Here is a 20,589-nt window from a genome sequence, read left to right on the forward strand (position 1 = left end):
AACAGGCCCCTCTCTGTAGATCTGCTGGAGTTTGCTGGAGGTCCACTCCAGACCCTGTTTGCCCAGGTATCACCAGTGGAGAATGCAGAACAGCAAAGACTGCTGCTTTATCCTTCCTGTGGAAGCTTTGTTGCAGAGGCGCACCTGCCAGATGCCAGCCAGAGCTCTCCGGTATGAGGTGTCTGTTGACCTGCTGGGAGGTATCTCCCAGTCAGGAGGCACGAGGGTCAGGGACCCACTAGAGGAGGCAGTCTACCCCTTAGCAGAGCTCGAGTGCTATGCTGGGAGATCTGCTGCTCTCTTCAGAGCCAGCAGGCCGGAACGTTTAAGTCTGCTGAAGCTGCACCCATAGCCGCCCCTTCCCCCAGGTGCTCTGTCCCAGGGAGATGGGAGTTTTGTCTATAAGTCTCTGACTGGGGCTGCTGCTTTTCCTTCAGAGATGCCCTGCCCAGAGAGAAGGAATCTAGAGAGGCAGTCTGTCTATAGTGGCTTTGTGGCGCTGTGGTGCCAAACTTCCGGGTGGCCTTGTTTACACTGTGATGGGAAAACCGCCTACTCAAGCCTCAGTAATGGCAGATACCCCTGTCCCCACCAAGCTCAAGTGTTCCAGCTCGACTTCAGACTGCTGTGCTGGCAGCGAGAATTTCAAGCCAGTGGATCTTCGTTTGCTGGGCTCCGTCGGGGTGGGAACTGCTGAGCAAGATCACTGGGCTCCCTGGCTTCAGCCCTCTTTCCCGGGGAGTGAACGGTTCTGTCTTGCTGATGCTCCAGGCACCACTGGGGTATGAAAAAAAAAACTCCTGCAGCTAGCTCTGTGTCTGCCCAAACAGCCATCCAGTTTTGTGTTTGAAACCCAGGGCCCTGGTGGTGTAGGCACCCGAGGGAATCTCCTGATCTGCAGGTTGTGAAGACCATGGGAAAAGCATAGCATCTGGATTGGAGAGCACCGTCCCTCAGGGCTTCCCTTGGCTAGGGGAGGGAGTTCCCCAACCCCTTGTGCTTCCTGGGTGAGATGACACCGTACCCTGTTTCTGCTCGCCCTCCATGGGCTGCACCCACTGTCTAACCAGTGCCAGTGAGATGAACTAGGTACCTCAGTTGGAAATGCAGAAAGCATCCACCTTCTGGGTTGGTCTCGCTGGGAGCTGCAGACGGGAGCTGTTCTTATTTGGCCATCTTCAGAATGTTTTAAATAAATATAAACAAATGCCATTTCAAGCACCTGTGCTACCTTCGTTCAGGCCCCTGCCAGCTCAAACCTAGACCACTGCTTACCCGCACTTGCCCCAGCATCATTCCCCAGTATTTTCAGCATCTATTGTCAGAGTGGTCTGGACTCTTTATTGACTCTGGCTTGTCCCCTGAAAATGAATAAAGCAGCTCAGCCAACAGAGCATTTTATCATCTGACCTGCGTTTGGCATCCCCTCTTATAAGTCCTGACCCTGTTCCCATTCTATACACATTCACAGGGAACCACTTACTCTTCCTCCCAAATAGCTGTACCACCTCTTGCTCTCTGTCCCTCCCAGGATTTGACTCTTTTTGGAAAGTCTTTCCCTCTCCCCTTTTTCCTAGCTAATTCCTTGAAGTCCAAAGATGCTCAGCCGGGGTATCATGAACTCCTACAGGGACTTCCCCAGGCTGGGTTGATGTACAAAGTTTAGTCTGGCTACACTGAAGATCATGCTTCTACAGTGGCAGTCATCTGTTAAATATCCCACTAAGCTACACAGAGTGAACACCACATTCTGCATATCTATCAGTAAAAAGTGTGCTGGACGAGGTCAGGAGTCAAAGAGCAGCCTGACCAACATGGTGAAACCTCGTCTCTACTAAAAATATAAAAATTAGTTGGGCATGGAGGCGCAGTGCCTGTAATCCCAGCTACTCAGGAGGCTGAGGCAGGAGAATCGCTTGAACCCAGGAGACAGAGGTTGCAGCAAGTCGAGATCGTGCCACTGCACTCCAGCCTGGGCAACAGAGCGAGACTTTGTCTCAAAAAAAAAAAAAAAAAAAAAGTGTGCTGGGACAGCAAGCCAGACCCTCTGAAAGATCGTTTGTTTAGGGGACTCTGCCAAAGACTCCACACAAACACATGAGTGAGTCAGACACCTTTAGTATCACAAGTATTGAAGACGTATAGTGCAGCACCCAGAGTGATCTGGAGGGAGCACCATGGTGGTGATTATTACTAGTGACATGCTGAACTGGGCTGTATGGCTGGAATTTTCTTAACAGACCTTTTCCTGTTTTTTAGAAGTCCTCTTCCCTAATTCCTAAGAAAATTGATAAATTCATCATGAGAAAATAATGAGGAGGGCATTAGCAATGATGCTTGAGCAAGTTTGACAGTAGCTAGTAATACCAAACCAAATTTTAAAAAAATTCATCATGAAGAATAGCTTTCCATGAACAGAAGAATGATGCCTTCCACTGTGTGCTGCATGTAGTAAAAACCCATAAAAGAGGATAAATGTCATTTTATGATGAATCATATAAATTTTACACCAAAACATCAAAATTATTTTAGATGATGGAGGGCAACAAAATCAACGCAACTGAAACACTGTGATAAAATTCGAGTGTGGTAAGCTCAGGGCACCTATACTGCTTCTCACTTTTTCTTCTAAGTGCTCCCAAATCATATTTAATAATTCGCTGCAGACTTCTGGTATATGTGGACAATACACTAACCAATTTAGAGCTGTTTGGATCCAATTTTCCCCTTTTTTAAAAAAACAAAGACTGTTGGACATTTGACTCCTTTAGGAAACCCTGTGTTATTTTCTAACTTTTCAATTTTAGACTTACCTATCTTTAAACTTATGATCCTCCACTATGGTCAATAAAAATTGGGTTCTCCTTTACATAAACACAACTTGCATACATCACATAAACACAACTTGCATACATCACATACACATGCCACATTCCCATCACATACACACACCACATTCACAAGCTTTCTCCTGCCTTCTTCCTCCTATGCCTCCCTATTTATATCATAGCTCTTATTAAAATTACATCATAATTAAGGTTCATAGTTTCACAGTATGTGCATGTTTTGTTTTTTTTTTTTTTGAGAAGGAGTCTCGCTCTGTCGCCCAGGCTAGAGTGCAGTGGCCCTATCTCAGCTCACTGCAAGCTCCGCCTCCCAGGTTTACGCCATTCTCCTGCCTCAGCCTCCCAAGTAGCTGGAACTACAGGCGCCCACCACCTTGCCCAGCTAGTTTTTTTTTTTTTTTTTTTGTATATTTTAGTAGAGACGGGGTTTCGCCAGGTTAGCCAGGATGGTCTCGATCTCCTGACCTCGTGATCCGCCCATCTTGGCCTCCCAAAGTGCTGGGATTACAGGCTTGAGCCACCGCACCTGGCCAATATGTGCATGTTATTCATAACTCAATCATGTGGTTTTTGATAACTTTATCAGCACTGCTTTTTTTCCCTCCTTGCAGTCAATAACTGTCTCTTGTTGATACTTACTTGGTTCTCTTTATATTTCAATAATTTACCCCCGAACTCTCACCCAGTAGTGTAAATCTGTTATACAAGGGAGTAGATCAGGGAGCAGAAATCAAGCCTAGCCTGGAAAATGGAACAGTTAGAACTTGCCAAATATACGGAACATAAGGAAACGTATTAAATCAATACAGTCACTGAGACTTCCCACATGGGGAGGGGGTGCTGGACTTTGCAGCCTAAATGCTTATCTCTCAGATTTCCCTTTTCCAAGCAAGCCTCGGAGTGGCTAGGTTTCTGAGCGTTACAGTCCTGTTTCATTTTGTGTGTGTGTGTGTGGTGGGGGGAGTTTGGGGTTTGTTTGCTTATTTTATTATATTTTTTTACAGAGGGCTTCCCTCTGTCTCTGAGGCTGGAGTGCAGTGGTACAATCACAGTGATCATTTTGTCTCAGCCTCCCAAGTAGCTGGGACTACAGGTGCACACCACTACACTCAGCTAATCTTTTTGTTTGTTTGTTTTGGAGAGATGAGGTTTCACTATGTTGCCTCGGGCTAATCTTGAACTCTTGGTCTGAAGCTATCCTCCTATGTGAGCCACTGTGCTCAGCCCTGAGCGGCACGTTCCTAAGAGATGTTGCCTGAAACAACGAGATAGGGGTTTGAAAGTATCAAAGGGCAAGATAGGTTGTATAAGCCAGGTTATTTGGATCACTAGGTCCCCAGCTTCCTCTTTCTTGGTTTACTTTCTTGATTTTGGAGGCACACATCCTCCATTAGTTCTTAAGACACAGGAGGCATAGTTTTTGATAGCCTGCTTTTCTAAAACTATCTATATTCTACTCTCACATTTAGTTGATATTTTGGTGTGGTACACATTACTGTTTTTGAACACACCCCCTTAAAAACTGAGCTGATGAGAAACCATCCTTTGCAAGTATGAGAGTTATATGAAATGTTTCCCCTTTTTCTTTTCAGCAAGACTATTTAATGATAGCATGGTGAAGATCCTCTTTTAACCTTCAGGTTTTAAACAATATTTTAATTAATATTTAATATTTTAAGGTATCTTTCCCCATGGACCATATCCATCTTGTCTATTATTTTTCAAACATGTTTTCTAAAGTCTAGTAGTGACTCTCAACCAAATGGCCACATCAGAACATTCAGAAAACTTGTCTCCATTATGTCCTTTTTACCCTCACTTCACCACTGGCTGAACTCAGTTATGCATATGCAAATTAACTCTTCCTCAGCTACTTTTTCTTTTAAAGCTGTGGTTATTTCTGTTTCATCAAATAATTCACCTTCATGGTCAAATTCAACTCAGACAATAAATATGATAAAAGAAATAAATATAAAAGTGTTTAAGAAAATATAATTTATCAATATTTCATGAGCCAACTTTTATAAATTTGTGAAGATTTGAAGTGGATATGGCTTATTTCTTGATCTGTAAAGTATAAATGTTTCTAGCAAGTACATATCCTTGTAAAAGATAGTCAAACTACCTAGAATAAACACCACCAAGTTACTCAAAACTGATTTATAAATGATATTAGTTACCAATCATTTATGTTATTAAAACAAATCACTTAAGGATGATGGTGGTAATGAGAAGGGAAGGGAGACAAGAGGCATATTTATTTAGCACTTACTATGGTCCAGTTCTTCTGCTAAAAACATTCCATGCATCATCTCATTTAATCCTCAAGACGATCTTTTTTTTTTTGTTTTTTTTTTTTAATTTTTCATTTTTGTGGGTATATAGTAGGTGCATATATTTATGGGGTACATGACATATTCCCATACAGGCATGCAATGTGTAATAATCACATCATGGGAAATGGGATATCCATCTTCTCAAGCATTTATCCTTCATGTTACAAACAATCCAATTACACTCTTTTAGTTATTTTTAAATGTACAACTAAATTATTTTGACTACAGTCACCCTGTTGTTCTATCAAATAATAGGTCTTATTCATTCTTTCTAACTATTTTTGTAGCCACTAACCATCCCCCACCAACCCCCACTACCCTTCCCAGCCTCTGGTAGGCTCTCTACCCTCCTTCTACTCTCTATGTCCATGAGTTCAATTGCTTTGATTTTTAGATCCCATAAATGAGAACAGGTGATGTTTGTCTTTCTGTGCCTACCTTATTTCACTTAACAGAATGACCTTCAGTTCTACGTAGGTTGTTGTAAATGACTGGTCTCATTCTTTTTTATGGCTGAATAGTACTCCATTACTACACTGTGGTTATGTACCACATTTTCTGTAGCCATTCATCTGTCTCATAATAACCTTATTATCCTCATATTTCAGGTGAGAAAATTGAGGCTTAGCACAGTCAAGTAACTAAATAACTAAATAAGTAACTAAATACAATTGAACAAGTAAGGAAGCTGATATTTTAGCACAGACAATGAGATGTTAGAGACTTATAATGTCATTATACATTTACTATTGCAGACCAGCTTTCCACCTAGTTGATTTTGGTCTCGTTCATTTTTCCATTTCTATGAAACCTGCAGATTCACTTTCAGACATATATATGTGTGTATATATACACATATGTGTATGTGTATATATATGTGGGTGTGTATATGTGGGTGTGTGTATATATATATATATATTTTACATCACATTAATCTAAGTTTATTAAACCTCTAAGAATAGCAGTTCTTCAGGTAAAAATTTCCCACTGAACAAGAAACAAAACCAGTCATCAGTCTTGCCCTTTAGAGCATAAACTCCACTTTATACTCAGCATCTGGTATATGCTCAACACCCTGCAGGTATTCAAAAATATCTGCTAAATGAAAAGGAAAACCATGAAGTGGAATTGAGCACATAAGGCATGTAGCCAATGCATTCCATCAACATTTTTCATCCCTCTTTCTATCTATTTAATAATAAACCCTGCTTTAAATTAACATAAAATACAGAATGTAAAAATCAGCTACTTTCCAAACTAACATGAGAGTAGACCCTCATTCCTTGATGACAGAGCCAGTCTGTCCGCTCTGGGAAAGGCCATTCTTCTTCTCTCTCTCTCTCCACAGGGAATTATTTCTAAGTCTGTAAACTAACAGCTGGAGCTCGGAAGCTTTTCCCACGTCTCTCCACCTCTGCAATAAGCGCAGGCTTACCTCTAACATAACTCCTACCCTTAACTAAGCCCAGTGCTCTGAATTCTCCCAGCTGCAGAGAATATGCACATATATGTCATCTGTGCACTTTTGTGTAGACATATCTAAAATTTGATCATCAGCTTCTCACCTAGAGGCTTGCTTTATTAAATCCTTCATAGAATGTGCTGATAGAAGACATAAGACACTTATTCATGCTTTATTGAATCAAACTGAATATCCCTTATACTCCTTTTCAGTGGCACTAGCCACACTGAAAAAATACATTTACAGAAAGGGTAAACAAAGAAAGAGTAGCTGGTTCAGATTCCCTGAATCCTTTCACACTGGATTTAATTCATCCATCTTTATTTAGGATAAATAGTTATAACAAGAATGATGAAAAAATACTCTTAATCTTTATCCTGCCTATGAGTGAGGACTCCTTTTTCTAGTATGTTACATGATGAGAAAATATATTCAGGTTTATGGTTCTCTTCACTTCAAATATTAAATATTACCTTTCATTTGTAATTTCAAACTTCAAATTAAGAGCAAAAGCTTTTATGCTTGCAATGTGATTTTAAACCAAGAAATCATGGGGAAACTCACAGATGTTAGTAAATTTAATTATCTTTTTATGTATTAAAAATGACTATGAAGTATCAGGAAGAAGGAGTCTTCAGAACCCGACATCCATTTTAAAACCTGTTTTTCCCCTTTAACATGGTTTGCACAGTAAAAGCAATCATTCACAGGTATGACATAGAGTCTGTGAATTATGAGACATTGTTGTCATTACTTTTGTGAATTACAACTTTTGGTCATATGGGTTTGATATCAATTATAAGGGCAATTCATATAATATACAGATATATAATAGTGTGCCACAATCTAATGCAATTCATTCTTATCCATGAGGTACTATTACACAGCTCACAAAAGGCTAAACTTTAAGTTCATCCTGAAGGTTATTCACTCACAGGGATGGCTTCCCTCTACCACCCACCTGCCCTCCCTCAACCCCGATGCAGCACCTACATTATTATCCAACTAAGTATTTCTGCTTTTTTCCTGTTTGGTCTAAATTTAGCAAAAGAAATACATACTAGTTAATGTGAAATTCAAACTTTAAGGCTTTCTGATCTAATACTGTTTATGTGTTGGTGTATTTATGTGTGTGGTTTTATATGAACATGAAGTAGAAATTCTAGTTTAGACAATATATAAAATTATCTTCATATACTGAATTTCTATGTTTCTCTTTTAAGAAAACGGGAAGTATTTTCTTCACATTTCAAACATTTCCTTCTACTACATAAAAAGTTAAGCTATACCAAAAATTAAAATAGAAGATTCTATATAACACAAAAAGAAAATGACAAGTCGTAATCAATATATGTGTTTCTTTTTTCTCTTGTAAGGTTTATAAATGACTTGATTTTAAATAAATTACTTCAATTTAAAAGCACAAGATCTAGAAGCAATAGTCCAGCTTCAAATCCTGACTTTGTCATTTTCTATCTGTGGCTTTTATGTGGCAAGTGACTTTACCATTCTGTGCCTCATTTTCTTCTCCTGTAAAACAGAAGCGATAATGAAGACATCACATGAATTGTTTGAGGATTTAAAAGAGCATAGAGCCAGTCTGACACATATTAGGTACTCAATAAATGCTGCTAAGTCATTGAGATAGTTATTAAAGTTCTTGATTTTGCAATGTGTTCTTTTACATAAGTTTGCAAAGACGGTGTTAATTACTATTTATTTGCCCAAACCCCTTGCAAAAATATCACATGCAAACAACCTTTATGTGCACATACAAAAAATAAAAGTGCCCTTATTGGATAATAGTATTATGAAAGATTTGGTGCCAAGGCAAGAGTTGATTAAAGACTCTGGCTTTTGCTGATAGAATCCATCCCAGAAATGAGGAGGCACAGCTACCAGAGCAAGGAAGAAAAGGGTGACTGAAGAGGCAGCAACCAAATAGGGATTCCCAGACTTTTAAGAAACTGGGACCATCATCCACAAGTACATCTCCACTGTCTACCAAACCTGCAAGGGCCAAGGCAGACCACAGAAAGGGGATTCTCTGAAAATTCGATCAGGTCTAGTTCTCCGCTTGTGCAATTCCAATAGCACATCCCAACTTCCACCTGCTCTTTAATACAAGTTACAAAGCACATTTGTTCCAGGATTTTTTTCCCCTATCTTTTCTTATTTAAATCTATGTATCACATCCTTCTCCTAATTTTGAAGACATATTATTTTCCAAGAGAAAAAGATAAACTTTTAAACAGAAACAATAGTGACTAATTTGGTAGAGCTAATTATGTTCTTAGATGTGTTCTCAGTCTCATTTTCATAATATCAAGAGACAATTTATCTACAAATAAGCCTATATCACCTCACTAATGTGTTACCAAGATTTTTTGAGCCATTTAAATAGCCACTAAGAAGATGGGCAGGGAGGTTAAGGAAATATAAACTATGTAAGTATAGGAAAGATACAGCAAATGTATTTAAGTAAATACACAGTATATAAGGAATGCTGCTTGAAATATGAGTAATCTTATGGATTCATTAATTCAACCATTCATTCAATAAACATTTATTGAGAAGATGCTATGTACCAGCTATTCTAGTGCTAGACATACAAGAAGGTAAAAGTCACAGGCCCACATGACTCAGAAAGGGCAAGTGAAATGATCACTTAACAAAATTACAGACATCATTACTGCTACATATTTCTGAGCTGCAAGAGCAGAAGTGTGTACAATGAACAGGGAGATATTACATAAGAAGGGTCCAGACAGGATTCATGAAGATGATGACACTCCTGAATTTGAGGGGAATTCTTGGAATTTCATCCCATATGTGAGAGTTAAGAGCATGCCAGCCAGATGGAGGGGCACATGCAAAGTGTGAATCACCAAATAGCAGGGTACTCTGGGGAACAAAGTTAAGTATTGCTTTAGCTGATGATGTCAGAGATATAAGTCAGCCCTTGAAGAACCCTAGATATCTCGCCAAGTATTTAGATTTGGAGCTATAATCAATGGGAGGTCATTAAGTAGCTGTTAATGAGGGTGAAGGGTGATGAACTGACTTCTTAAACTCTCAGAGTCATGGAAGACATGATCTGGATGAGAACAAGAGAAGGAAGACAGGAAGATCGTTGTAGGAAAACGCAATGATAATCTGAAGAAGAAAAAATGCAAGGCAGGATCTAGGTATTCTCTGTGGAAACAGAGAAGACAAAAACCACTGAGAGATATTTAAGAGGCACATTTTACAAGAACTTACACCAGCTATATGTGGACATTGTTAAAAAGTGGGAAAGCCAGGATTATCCTTGGGCTTCAAGTTTGAGATGTCAGGTAATTAACGGTACCATTAGTGATGTGCCTTTAACTGAGGTATACATATGAGAGAAGATGAGGTTTCAGAAGAAATATAGCTCCTTTTTTGTTTTTTGTTTCTTTGTTTGTTTGAGAGATGGAGTCTTGCTCTGTCGCCCAGGCTGGAGCACAGTGATGCGATCTCAGCTCACTGCAACCTCCACCTCCTGGGTTCAAGCAATTCTCCTGCCTCAGCTTCCCAAGTAGCTGGAATTAAAGGCACCTGCCACAACTACAAATACAAATGATTTTTGTAGTTTTTAGTAGAGACGGGGTTACACTATATGTTGGCCAGGCTAGTCTCGAACTCCTGACCTCAGGTGATCCGCACGCCTCGGCCTCCGAAAGTACTGGGATTACAGGCACAAGCCACCGCACCTGGCCTATAGCTCCTTTTGCACTTGGTATTTAGGTATCTATAGGACATTCAGGCAGGAGGATATATGAATCTGATATTGAAAAGAGAAGGCTAGGCTGGAGATACAGATTTGATTGACAGTCATTAACATACAAGCGGTAGTTACCAAAGAACAGAAAAAGTAAATCACTCAGAGAGAAAATGGGAAAAAGAAAGTGTATCTCAGTTTTATACAGCATCATTTTTTTCTGTATTTTAATATTCATGTCACAAACTTTCTCAAATACTGTATTTAGAAACATTCTACTTGTCCTTCAACACAAACTAAAGCTGAGCATTAAACACTAAACAAGAAAGACATGTTTTCATATATGGTTTCCTCTCCCAGATTTTTTTTAAAAAGGACAAAAAGGTAAATTATTTGAAATGACATAGTTCACTCAGAAAACCATGAAATTTACACTTTTAGTTTTCTTAATATCTGTTTTCATGAAAACTGCAGAGTAAAAAACCCATAGCTTTAGTAATTTATAATTACTAGGAGACTTACTATAGTGAACTCACAGCTAACACTCTGAAGTCAAAAGCAAGGGTAGTGATAATTTAGAAGAAGTGACTTAAAATTCATATACATCTAAACTACTTTTTAGACTGTCAAATATAAGTTAAAGAATGAGAAAGGCAGAGGGGGCAGGGGGAAGTATCTTATTCTAGTTTACAAATTATACAGCCTCTCACTCCTGGCTAGGAAAGAACGTCTGGTTTCTGAATACATAATATGCTGTATTTTGTTCCTTGGAGCTTATCTGTACTTTAACGGCGTAAATTTCCTATCTTCCATTCAGAACAAATGTAAAAACATCTTCTGAATAGGACCTTTGGTAAGTAGTTAAATGCACAAATCGGTATTAAGTCTCAGACTAGACGTCTTTTTCAGCTCTATTTTAAAATAGTAGAGATGTTGACTTAAGCGTATAAACATATATTAACGTGTCAGTTTTATACTGATGACTTCAAAAAGCTGGACATAACAATGAACATTTACATGTATGCAATAAAGTGACTGTTTAGTAATGAAAAATACTTCTATTTATATTATGTTACAACAGTCCTAAATAATGTTTGAAAATTTAAAGAACGAATATGCGATGATTTGTTTCCTAAAGGAGATGATCTCTTGATCTAAATTTAGAATAACAAATTTGCATTTTAAATAATGAGACTAGATGGACACAGTAGCACACCTGTAGTCCCAGCTACTCAGGAGTTTGAGGAGAGAGGATAGCATGAGCCCAGTTTTTCCTTTGTTTTTATTGAGACAGAGTCTTACTCTGTCACCCAGTCTGGAGTGCAGTGGTGCGAACACAGCTCATTGCAGCCTCGACCTCCTGAGCTCAAGTGATCCTCCCAGCTCAGCCTCCCATGTAGTTGGGACCACAGGTGTGCACCACCACACCTAGCTAACTTTTAATTTTTTTTTGGAGAGATAGGGTGTCTCTCTGTTGTGCAGGATGGTCTCAAATGCCTGGCCTCAAGCAATCCTCCTGCCTTGGCTCTCCAAAGTGCTGGGATTATGGGTGTGAGCCACTATTCATGCCCAGCCAAACCCAAGAGTTTGAGACCAGCCTAGGCAACAGAGACCACATGTCAAAAAAAAAAAAAAAAAAAAAGGGGGGGGATTGTGGGGGGAATAATGATGAGATTAGATACCCAGCAAGGTAATTACCTCTTATCATAAACAATCAAGGTAAACTGTAACATCATCTCATATTTCAAAAGAAAATGAAAATCTTCCAAAGTTTAACGAGTTACTTTGAGAATGTGAGGCAGTGCAGAGTAGGGCTTAAGACCACATGTCAGCTTTGGAATCAGGTAGGACTCATTTTAATCCCAGATCTATTTCTTGGTACATATGTGACCCTGTAAAAGTTATCTCTCTAAGCTTGTTTCCTCAGCTACATACCTGGAAATATACTAGTATCTACTTCAAAGTAATTTCATAAGGCTCATGTGTAAAGTGTTTGATAAAGTTGTCAAGTGATATTACTTTTAACTTCTCCTACCCTTCTCTATTTTTTCTTCTTTCCAAGGCACCTCTCATCTTCTAATATACTGTATATCTATTTACTTCTTCTTGCTATGGTTGTCTGCCTCCCTGCATGAAAATGTAAGCTCCACAAGGACAAGTATGATTGCCTATTGTATTCAATGGCATATCGTAAACAGTGTCTGGCACTAAAGTGCTCAAAAATATTTACAGATTGAACGAGTAGATGACTACTGAGAGGATTACTACACACTATTAATGATCCTATGTAACAGTACTTTTCATCATTACTAGATATTTTCATTTTCATTCATGTTATATAGACTCTTCTGAATGATAAGGCCAAATAACATGTTTTGGGACACTGGGTATCAATCATGTAAGTTCTTTAGGAAATAATGATATTAATTTATTTGATTGTAAAAGGAGAACGTAAGCTAGTCTCTAAGATTCTACCTACAAAAAAAATTTGATTCTACAATCCAAGAAAAACAAAAGCACATTTATAGAAAACTATACACCAATTTACCATAAGACAGGATATCTTCTCAGAAACTTAAAACTTTAAATCAGTAAAACATAGAGCTGTAAAGAATTAGATTTAAAATATATGTCTGCAGAACGTAACTGAAGGCAGAGGGAGGAGGGATACAGACACATGTAGGTTCTATCAGCACTAAATACACAGGAATAGCAAAATACATTATTTTCTGCATCTATTAATGAGTAATAGGAAGATATATATTTGCCCTTGAATTAGTAATCAAAATGTACCTAATTATAATTTAACAAAAAATGCATCAAAAAGTAAAATAAGTACAGTCAACCCACCCATTGGGTTCCATATATCATTGTTGCTTTTGTAGTTGAATCTGTCAACTGTGCTGCTGATCTAGTATCAAGGTGGTTTTTTTTGTTGACAATGTCAGTAACTCTTGACCCTTTATCATTGTTTTTGGTCAGTTTGTGTCCTTGCTGTATTGAACAAGAGGTAAGACACCAAACTATGACCCTCAGAAGAATATAGGGACCTTCTTAAAGGAATACACGCAGGTTTGTGAATGAAACCCTTCCAAAATTCTGTTCAGCCTGCAATTAAGGTGAGGTTGTTTGTAGATGCAGTATTTAGAGGGTGTATCACTTCACCCTCAATCAGAATGTTATACTGTACCATGATAAAAGACACATAAAGCAAAATTAACTAAGTCACATGAAGGTCTCCCTTAAGAAAAGTAGATTATGATTAATCCAAAATTTCTTCTATGTGTGTCAGCTTTAGTGAGACTTATTCCGTTAGTATAATTATGACCTATTAATAACATAGTATAAATAGGAAAGTGTTATTTATAAATGTCAGTTATATATCTACATAGCAATTAAGTGATAATACTGGAAATAAAAGTATACATATAAAAGCAAACACACAGGTATACAGTACTATTCTTGTGACTCAAATTATAATCTAGAAACAACATTATTGTTTTGTTTTAAATTCCATTAAGCAGTTAAAATAGATCCTAAATATACAGAGTATTATAAATCCTAAAGCAATGTCATTGAAAAGTTCATTTCCCATGCATATTGTACAATATGAAAATGTGACATAGGTTTTAATATTTTTCTACATAAAATATTAACCCATCAAGATGGCTCATATGTCTATGATATATAATTTAAAATATTTGGTTAAAGGAAAGAATTTGATGAACCTCAAGACAGAATGCTAAGTAAAACTGAGTATGTGTGTTGACCAAGGCACACTGGCATTACTTTGTAGAGCTGATCAATAGATATTAGCTTTAAAAAGAGAGATAGAGAAAGAAGCTGCAGCTGTCATTTTTTAAATGACAGAGTGAAGATTTAAACTGTATCAATCAAGACCCAAGTTTTTTCCTCCTAGTCTTTCTAGCTGTTCTCTTCCAGTTAAGATTCTTCATTTTAAATAAATTTAATTAGTTCCCATTGATCATAGCCAACACTTGTACAGCTTAATCCATGCTTCTTTACTTTGATAAGGCAAATGCTAACAAAGGCTACTAGGCTCAGATTCAACTGTCATAAGACAGCATTGATACCTAGCCCATTTGTACCTAAAATAAAAATTTCAAAAAGTATTCTGCCTTTAGTGAAAGCATTATATTATACCTCATATTTTAATTGTTATCTTGCTCAGACTGTTTCTAGAAATTAAGATCCAGATTACTACAATAATAAAAGTAATTCAACTATACACTTCAGCCTAACTATAGCTTTCAAATAAGACTTCCCTGAAAAGGCAGGCAAATACCTGTCATGATATAATTTCTACTTATTTTATGAAGAAATATTAGAACAATTCCTCTAAAATAACTGGAAAAATCATCTGAATGGCTGCACTGGCCAGCTTTCCCTTTTGTAGTACTGGCTCTCTACAACACTGGTTACCCCAAAACAAGATTATTGTGCTTGAATCAGATTTCTCTCAATGCATCTACCATATTTTTCATAATGCAATTTATATAGGATTCTAGTCAATAAAATACGGTTTTCTTCCAAACCCTCACAAAAATCTATACCACAGCTTAATCAAGTCACACAATTTAAAGGTAACCTGAACGATCTACAGGCTGCAACATGCTAGTTGCTTTGACAACATGGTAAGGAAGCCGTTTTTTAGTTATTTAAGTTCTTCAGATATTGAACATTCTTGCCTCTAGTACCCACGACATGAAATGAATAAATCGACTGTTAAAAGCCATTTGTCACATATGTTGAACCAAACTTACAGATAAAAATATAGTGTATGTAGCATTAATTGACTCTTCAAATTAGATTTGCATTCTTAGTTTCTTGATTTTGCTAATAAAATTTAAAAATCATATACTATAACGCTATCTCATGACTTTGGTAGTGCATAATTCAAAATTTCAAAGTACTGATTTAATAATGCTTACTTGACTGCTCAAAAATTCAGCTTTTATTCTAGAATGCAAATTGAGTTATTCTACTATTGCAAAGGCAAATTTGTTTTTGCTAGGACTTAACTACTTTTTATAGATCAGAAGGTCTTTAAACTTTACAGGGAAGTAAAATATAACAGAAAACATACATATAACAGTATGAAAAGCAGTCAAAACTGAACAAAACATGGACTGACTTAAAAATCTGCAAATAGGCCCGGTGCGGTGGCTCATGCCTGTAATCCCAGCACTTTGGGAGGCCGAGGCAGGTGGATCACAAGGTCAGGAATTTGAGACCAGCCTGGCCAATACGGTGAAACTCTGTTTCTACTAAAAATACAAAAATTAGCTGGGCATGGTGGTGCACACCTGTAGTACCAGCTGCTTGGGAGGCTGAGGCAGGAGAATCACTTGAACCTGGGAGTGGAGGTTGCAGTGAGCCCACATCGCTCCACTGTACTCCAACCTGAGCGACAGAGTGAGACTCTGTCTCAAAAAAAAAAAAAAAAAAAAAAAAAATCTGCAAATAAAATAGATTTTCTTTAGCAGCTACTGAAGCAAACTCCATAACTGTAAAGTACTAAATGACTATCAGAAAAATTAGAAGTCCCTGAAATTGTTTATATTTAAGTTGGATAATATTTTTCATCAATGAACTTACACATTAAAAAGAATTTAAAAGTAAGTAACAGCCATCATCATCATCATCTCATTTTTATTGAAAATCAGATGTTCCCCAACTTTGGCAATATTAGGCAGCAGTGGCACAAGGCTATAGGTATTTAAATATACACTTTGTAAATTTTCAAGGGAGATCTTAGGCTTTCTTCTTCCCAGTGTAACAGTAGTAACCTGCCTATCACAGAGGGAGGGAGGGAAGGAGGGAGGGAGGGAAACTTGCCCTTTCTTTTCTCCTTTTATTTATTTATTTATTTTTATTTTTATTTTTTTTGAGACAGAGTCTCACTCTGTTGCATAGGCTGGAGTGCAGTGACGCAATCTTGGTTCACTGCAACCTCTGCCCTCCCGGGTCAAGCGATTCTCCTGCCTCAGCCTCCCGAATAGCTGGAATTACAGGTGCCCACCACCAACCCCAGCTAATTTTTGTATTTTTACTAGAGACAGGATTTTGCCATGTTGGCCAGGCTGGTCTCAAACTCCTGACCTCAGGTCATCTGCCCACCTCGGCCTCCCAAAGTGCTGGGATTACAGGTGTGAGCCACCGTGTCCAGCTCCCCACTTTAATTTTTGTTAAAAATTTTCCGGTATTTTCTGGGCATGCTTCTTTCTAAACTATTGATTACTATTAAATTAATATTTTCTAGGCATGCTTCTTTCTAAATTATTACTATTAAATTAATTTTACTATTAATATTTGTTGCTTCTCAACAATTATACATTTTATGATCAAATTTTAAATTTTAACCATCCACACCCAAAACAAAAGCTTACTATTCTTGATACCAATAAAAGTATTTATACTAGGTTATTTTTATCCTCTGTGCATTCAAAGAAATTGAGCTGAATGTATTTGGAGATCCAGTAATTGAAACTGGTTTAAGAGTATAAAAAGATAGGCTAAACATTTATAGTATGTGATTTTCCTAAAATTTGCTTTATGTTTTTCGCCTAAATTTCACTTAATGTGAAAGGTAATACAGATAAGAATGTTCAGTGGCCAAACAATTAAAAAGCAGCATTCACTTCCACAGTATAAGTATAAAGAGTAAGTCTTCCTATACAGCTTATATTGTATATATTGTGATTAAATTTTAGTATTCTTTAGTTTACCTGATAGTTGCAAAATCTTTCAAAACTTAATGAGTATATTCCTTTACACATTCCAAGGCTTTAGCAATGATCTCAGCCTCTGAATTAAAAGGTCTCCAGAAAACAAGTGCACAGCTAGCAGGTTTATTATTAGAGTTACAATCAGCAAACCTGGACCAAATAAACAGTTCCACTTCTTTTCACCTCAAGATCAAAGAGGACACTAAACAGTTTCATAAAACTAAATACACCATCAGTACAAGTCTCCATCCTTTCCATCGAAATACTTAATCCCACCACAAATAACCTAGAAAACATTTTGCAATATCAAACAAAGCTCCAATCAGATGTTAAAGATGTCTGTGCTTACCAGTGGTGATGTCATCATCAACAAGGTCATGTTCTTCCTCCTGGACTTTGGCTTCAGGCCCTGAGGCATCAGGAGCCGTGGTGATAGTCTGCATGGCTTCTGATGTGACTCCAGCTAAAACAAATGTGAATCACAAGGCTTCATTTTAAAAAATGAAAAGTAAGACAAACAGAAATTTTGAAGATTTTTAATTTACTTAATGGATATAAACACAATACATTAAAAAATATATATTCACCAAAATTAGAGACACAAATCAATGAATAAAACATTCACATGTGCTCTATTTATTTGTATGTATATATGTACATAGGTATGTACTATATTTACTTTTAACCAAGATCTGGGAAAAACAGAAACAGGATGCTGAAGTATTACATTTTTTACTTGATTCCTTTCAACGTTTTTGCTACAGTTACTTTGGCTGATTTTAACAATTATTCAACAAAGAGGAAAGTGTGGATTGTTTTAAAAGTTTACTTCTTTTTAATGTTAGTTTGTTTATAACTTGGGAGTTGGGAGGAAAGATGAGGACCGGAGAATTTGTGTCCTGGAGCTAAGCAACGGACCTGAAACGCACTGCCCAAAAAGAGTATAACATCTCCCTCTATGAAGGAATTCGATATAAGGTCACATAACTATCACAATGAAAGAACCTAACTGAAAGCAGACAGGCAAAGAAGTTCAGAGGCCAAAAGCTTCCATTCTGTAAATCGCCTGAGAATTTGCCAGCTCACACAAATGTCTTTTCCTTACATACCTATCATCTTTGATGATGCATATTTGTTGTCATCTTGCATCTGTCACATTATTTCTCAATTTCACAACAGATAGTAGCGTGTATCGATATTTTTCACATGGTTATCAAAAGGTATTTCTCAATCATGATAATATACAAATCTCCCCATTGGAAGCTACTCTAGGAATTAAACTTTCTAACCAAATCAGCTTAAAAGGATATCAATAACTGCCTACATAGAATCCATTTAAATATTTTAAAGACCAAACACTTATTTAGTTTAAGGACTTCTTTTCTTCCAAGGGGTATTAACTGAAACATTTATGTGAAATTTAGCCTTGCTACCTCCGGTTAACCAAAGGCATCAAAAGAGGAAGAATCTTAGCCACGAACCACCATAACAGATCCAGAAATGGACCTACCAGTAGGCAGCTCCAAGCTCTAAGGATTTAAACTTGCGGACTAAACACACCATTTTAGTACCACTACTTATTCAGAGTTGCTTTAAAAAATAATAATAATGCTAAATAATGATCCCTGATGAATAAAAAATAACAAAGCCACCACTTTGCAGAAGCATTTTTTTTTCCAAAAAAAAGTTTTAACTTTCATTTTAGGTTCAGGGGTACATGTGCAGGTTTGCTATACAGGTAAATTGCATGTCACAGGGTTTAGTGTACAAACTATTTCATCACTCAGGTAATAAGCATAGTACCCAAGAGGTAGTTTTTCAATCCTTACCATCCTACCACCCTCCAGTATGCCCTGGTGTCTGTTGTTCCCTTCTTTGTGTCCATATGTACTCAATGGTTAACTTACAAAAGCATTTTTATTGTTAGATTTATATGATCAATTTTAACATAAGGGAGGGCATGTATTAGAAAAATAATATTACTTTATTAAAGATAGCTATAAGTAAAATAAATCACAAAGAGGAGATAAGGTAAACATTACATTCCTAAATAGATATTGCTCAAATACAAAACCAAAAATCATTATTTCATATTAAATCAATATATAAATCTTTGAAATATCTCAGTCTCATTTCTTGCTTAGAACTTGATAATTTTTAAAATTAGACAAACATTGAAAACATATTAAGAAATAGTTTGGACAGTAACAATCAGCATTAGTATTTTCCTTTCCTATAAAATTAAGGGATCAATTAAAATAAAGCTGGCATTTATGTAAGTAACAAGTTTATGGATCCATTTACATTTATCTCATTTAATCAGAGAGGCTAAGTAATTGCCCAACATAATACAGCTACTAAATTCAGGAACCAGAATTGCGACGTAGATCTTTTGATTTCAAACTTCAATATCAATTTACCACCAAGTCTTTCCAGGGACTAAGTTCCTGGGGACAGGGTGGGAGGTGTCACAGAACATCACAGAATAACCTTGAGAAATCACAGAATCACACAATACTGATTATAAATACTACCAAGTACCACAAAGTTCCTGTGCTGTGCTAGTTAACTATTCAACCAAAGGAATTCAGTATTTTGGAACAGAGCTTAAGGAACAAACATGTACATCTCAAAGTAACTGAGGCTGAAAGACCAGGAAGTTGTGCTAAAACTGGTTCTTTGATAGATGCTTTCCAAAACTTAGTAAGGGTTATAAAATCCCTGGCAGAAAAAAAGAAAATACAAAGAAAAGAAAAATACAGACCAATATCTCTCATAGTCTCAAGAATTTGTAACAAAAATAAAAGCAAATAGGATATTTATTTGCTTTAGAATTATATATCAGGACCAAGTAGGGTTTATTCTTAGCATGAAAGGAGTTCAATTGGCCAAAATGGATCAATATAATCCAAAATATTAACAGGCTAAAGAAGAAAAAAAGAATTCCTGATCATATCAATCATTTGACAAAATTCAACATGCATTCACGAGTAAAAACAAAAAAACGTCTAAGAAAAATAAGAATACAGAGGAACTTGATAAAGAGCATCTACTAAAAGCCTACAACTAACATTATACTTAATGGTGAAAGTCTGAATGCTTTTGTCCTATGACCAGGAATATGGCAAAGAAAGTCACACTTACCACTCTTAACATATCATTGGAAGTTCTACCCAATGCCACAAAGCAAGAAAATACACACACATACACACAGTTTGGAAAGATTGATGTAATTGCCCTGTGTGATGGTTAATTTTAAGTGTCGACTTGATTGGATTAAGGGATACCTAGAGAGCTGGTAAAGCATTACCTATGGGGAGGTGTGTGAGGGTGTTTCCTGAGGAGACTGGTGTGTGAGTCAGTGTACTAAGCAGGAAAAATCAGCTTTCAATGTGGGCAGACACCATTCAATTATCGGGGGCCCTGGTTGAACAAAAGAGTAGAGAAAAAGCAA

General features: G+C 37.1%; 1 protein-coding gene across 2 annotated transcripts in view; it reads right to left on the reverse strand.

The window, feature by feature from the left end:
* Nucleotides 1-20,589, reverse strand: part of WDR7 (WD repeat domain 7) — a 389,130-nt gene that overhangs the window by 204,201 nt on the left and 164,340 nt on the right. For both annotated transcript variants that reach the window (XM_050767826.1, XM_050767825.1), the window contains one exon: nt 17,485-17,598. In XM_050767826.1, the coding sequence (XP_050623783.1) occupies nt 17,485-17,598 (114 nt within the window). The remainder of the gene's footprint in view (nt 1-17,484; nt 17,599-20,589) is intronic.

This window comes from Macaca thibetana, chromosome 18, assembly GCF_024542745.1.
Source record: "Macaca thibetana thibetana isolate TM-01 chromosome 18, ASM2454274v1, whole genome shotgun sequence".
NCBI lineage: Eukaryota > Metazoa > Chordata > Mammalia > Primates > Cercopithecidae > Macaca > Macaca thibetana.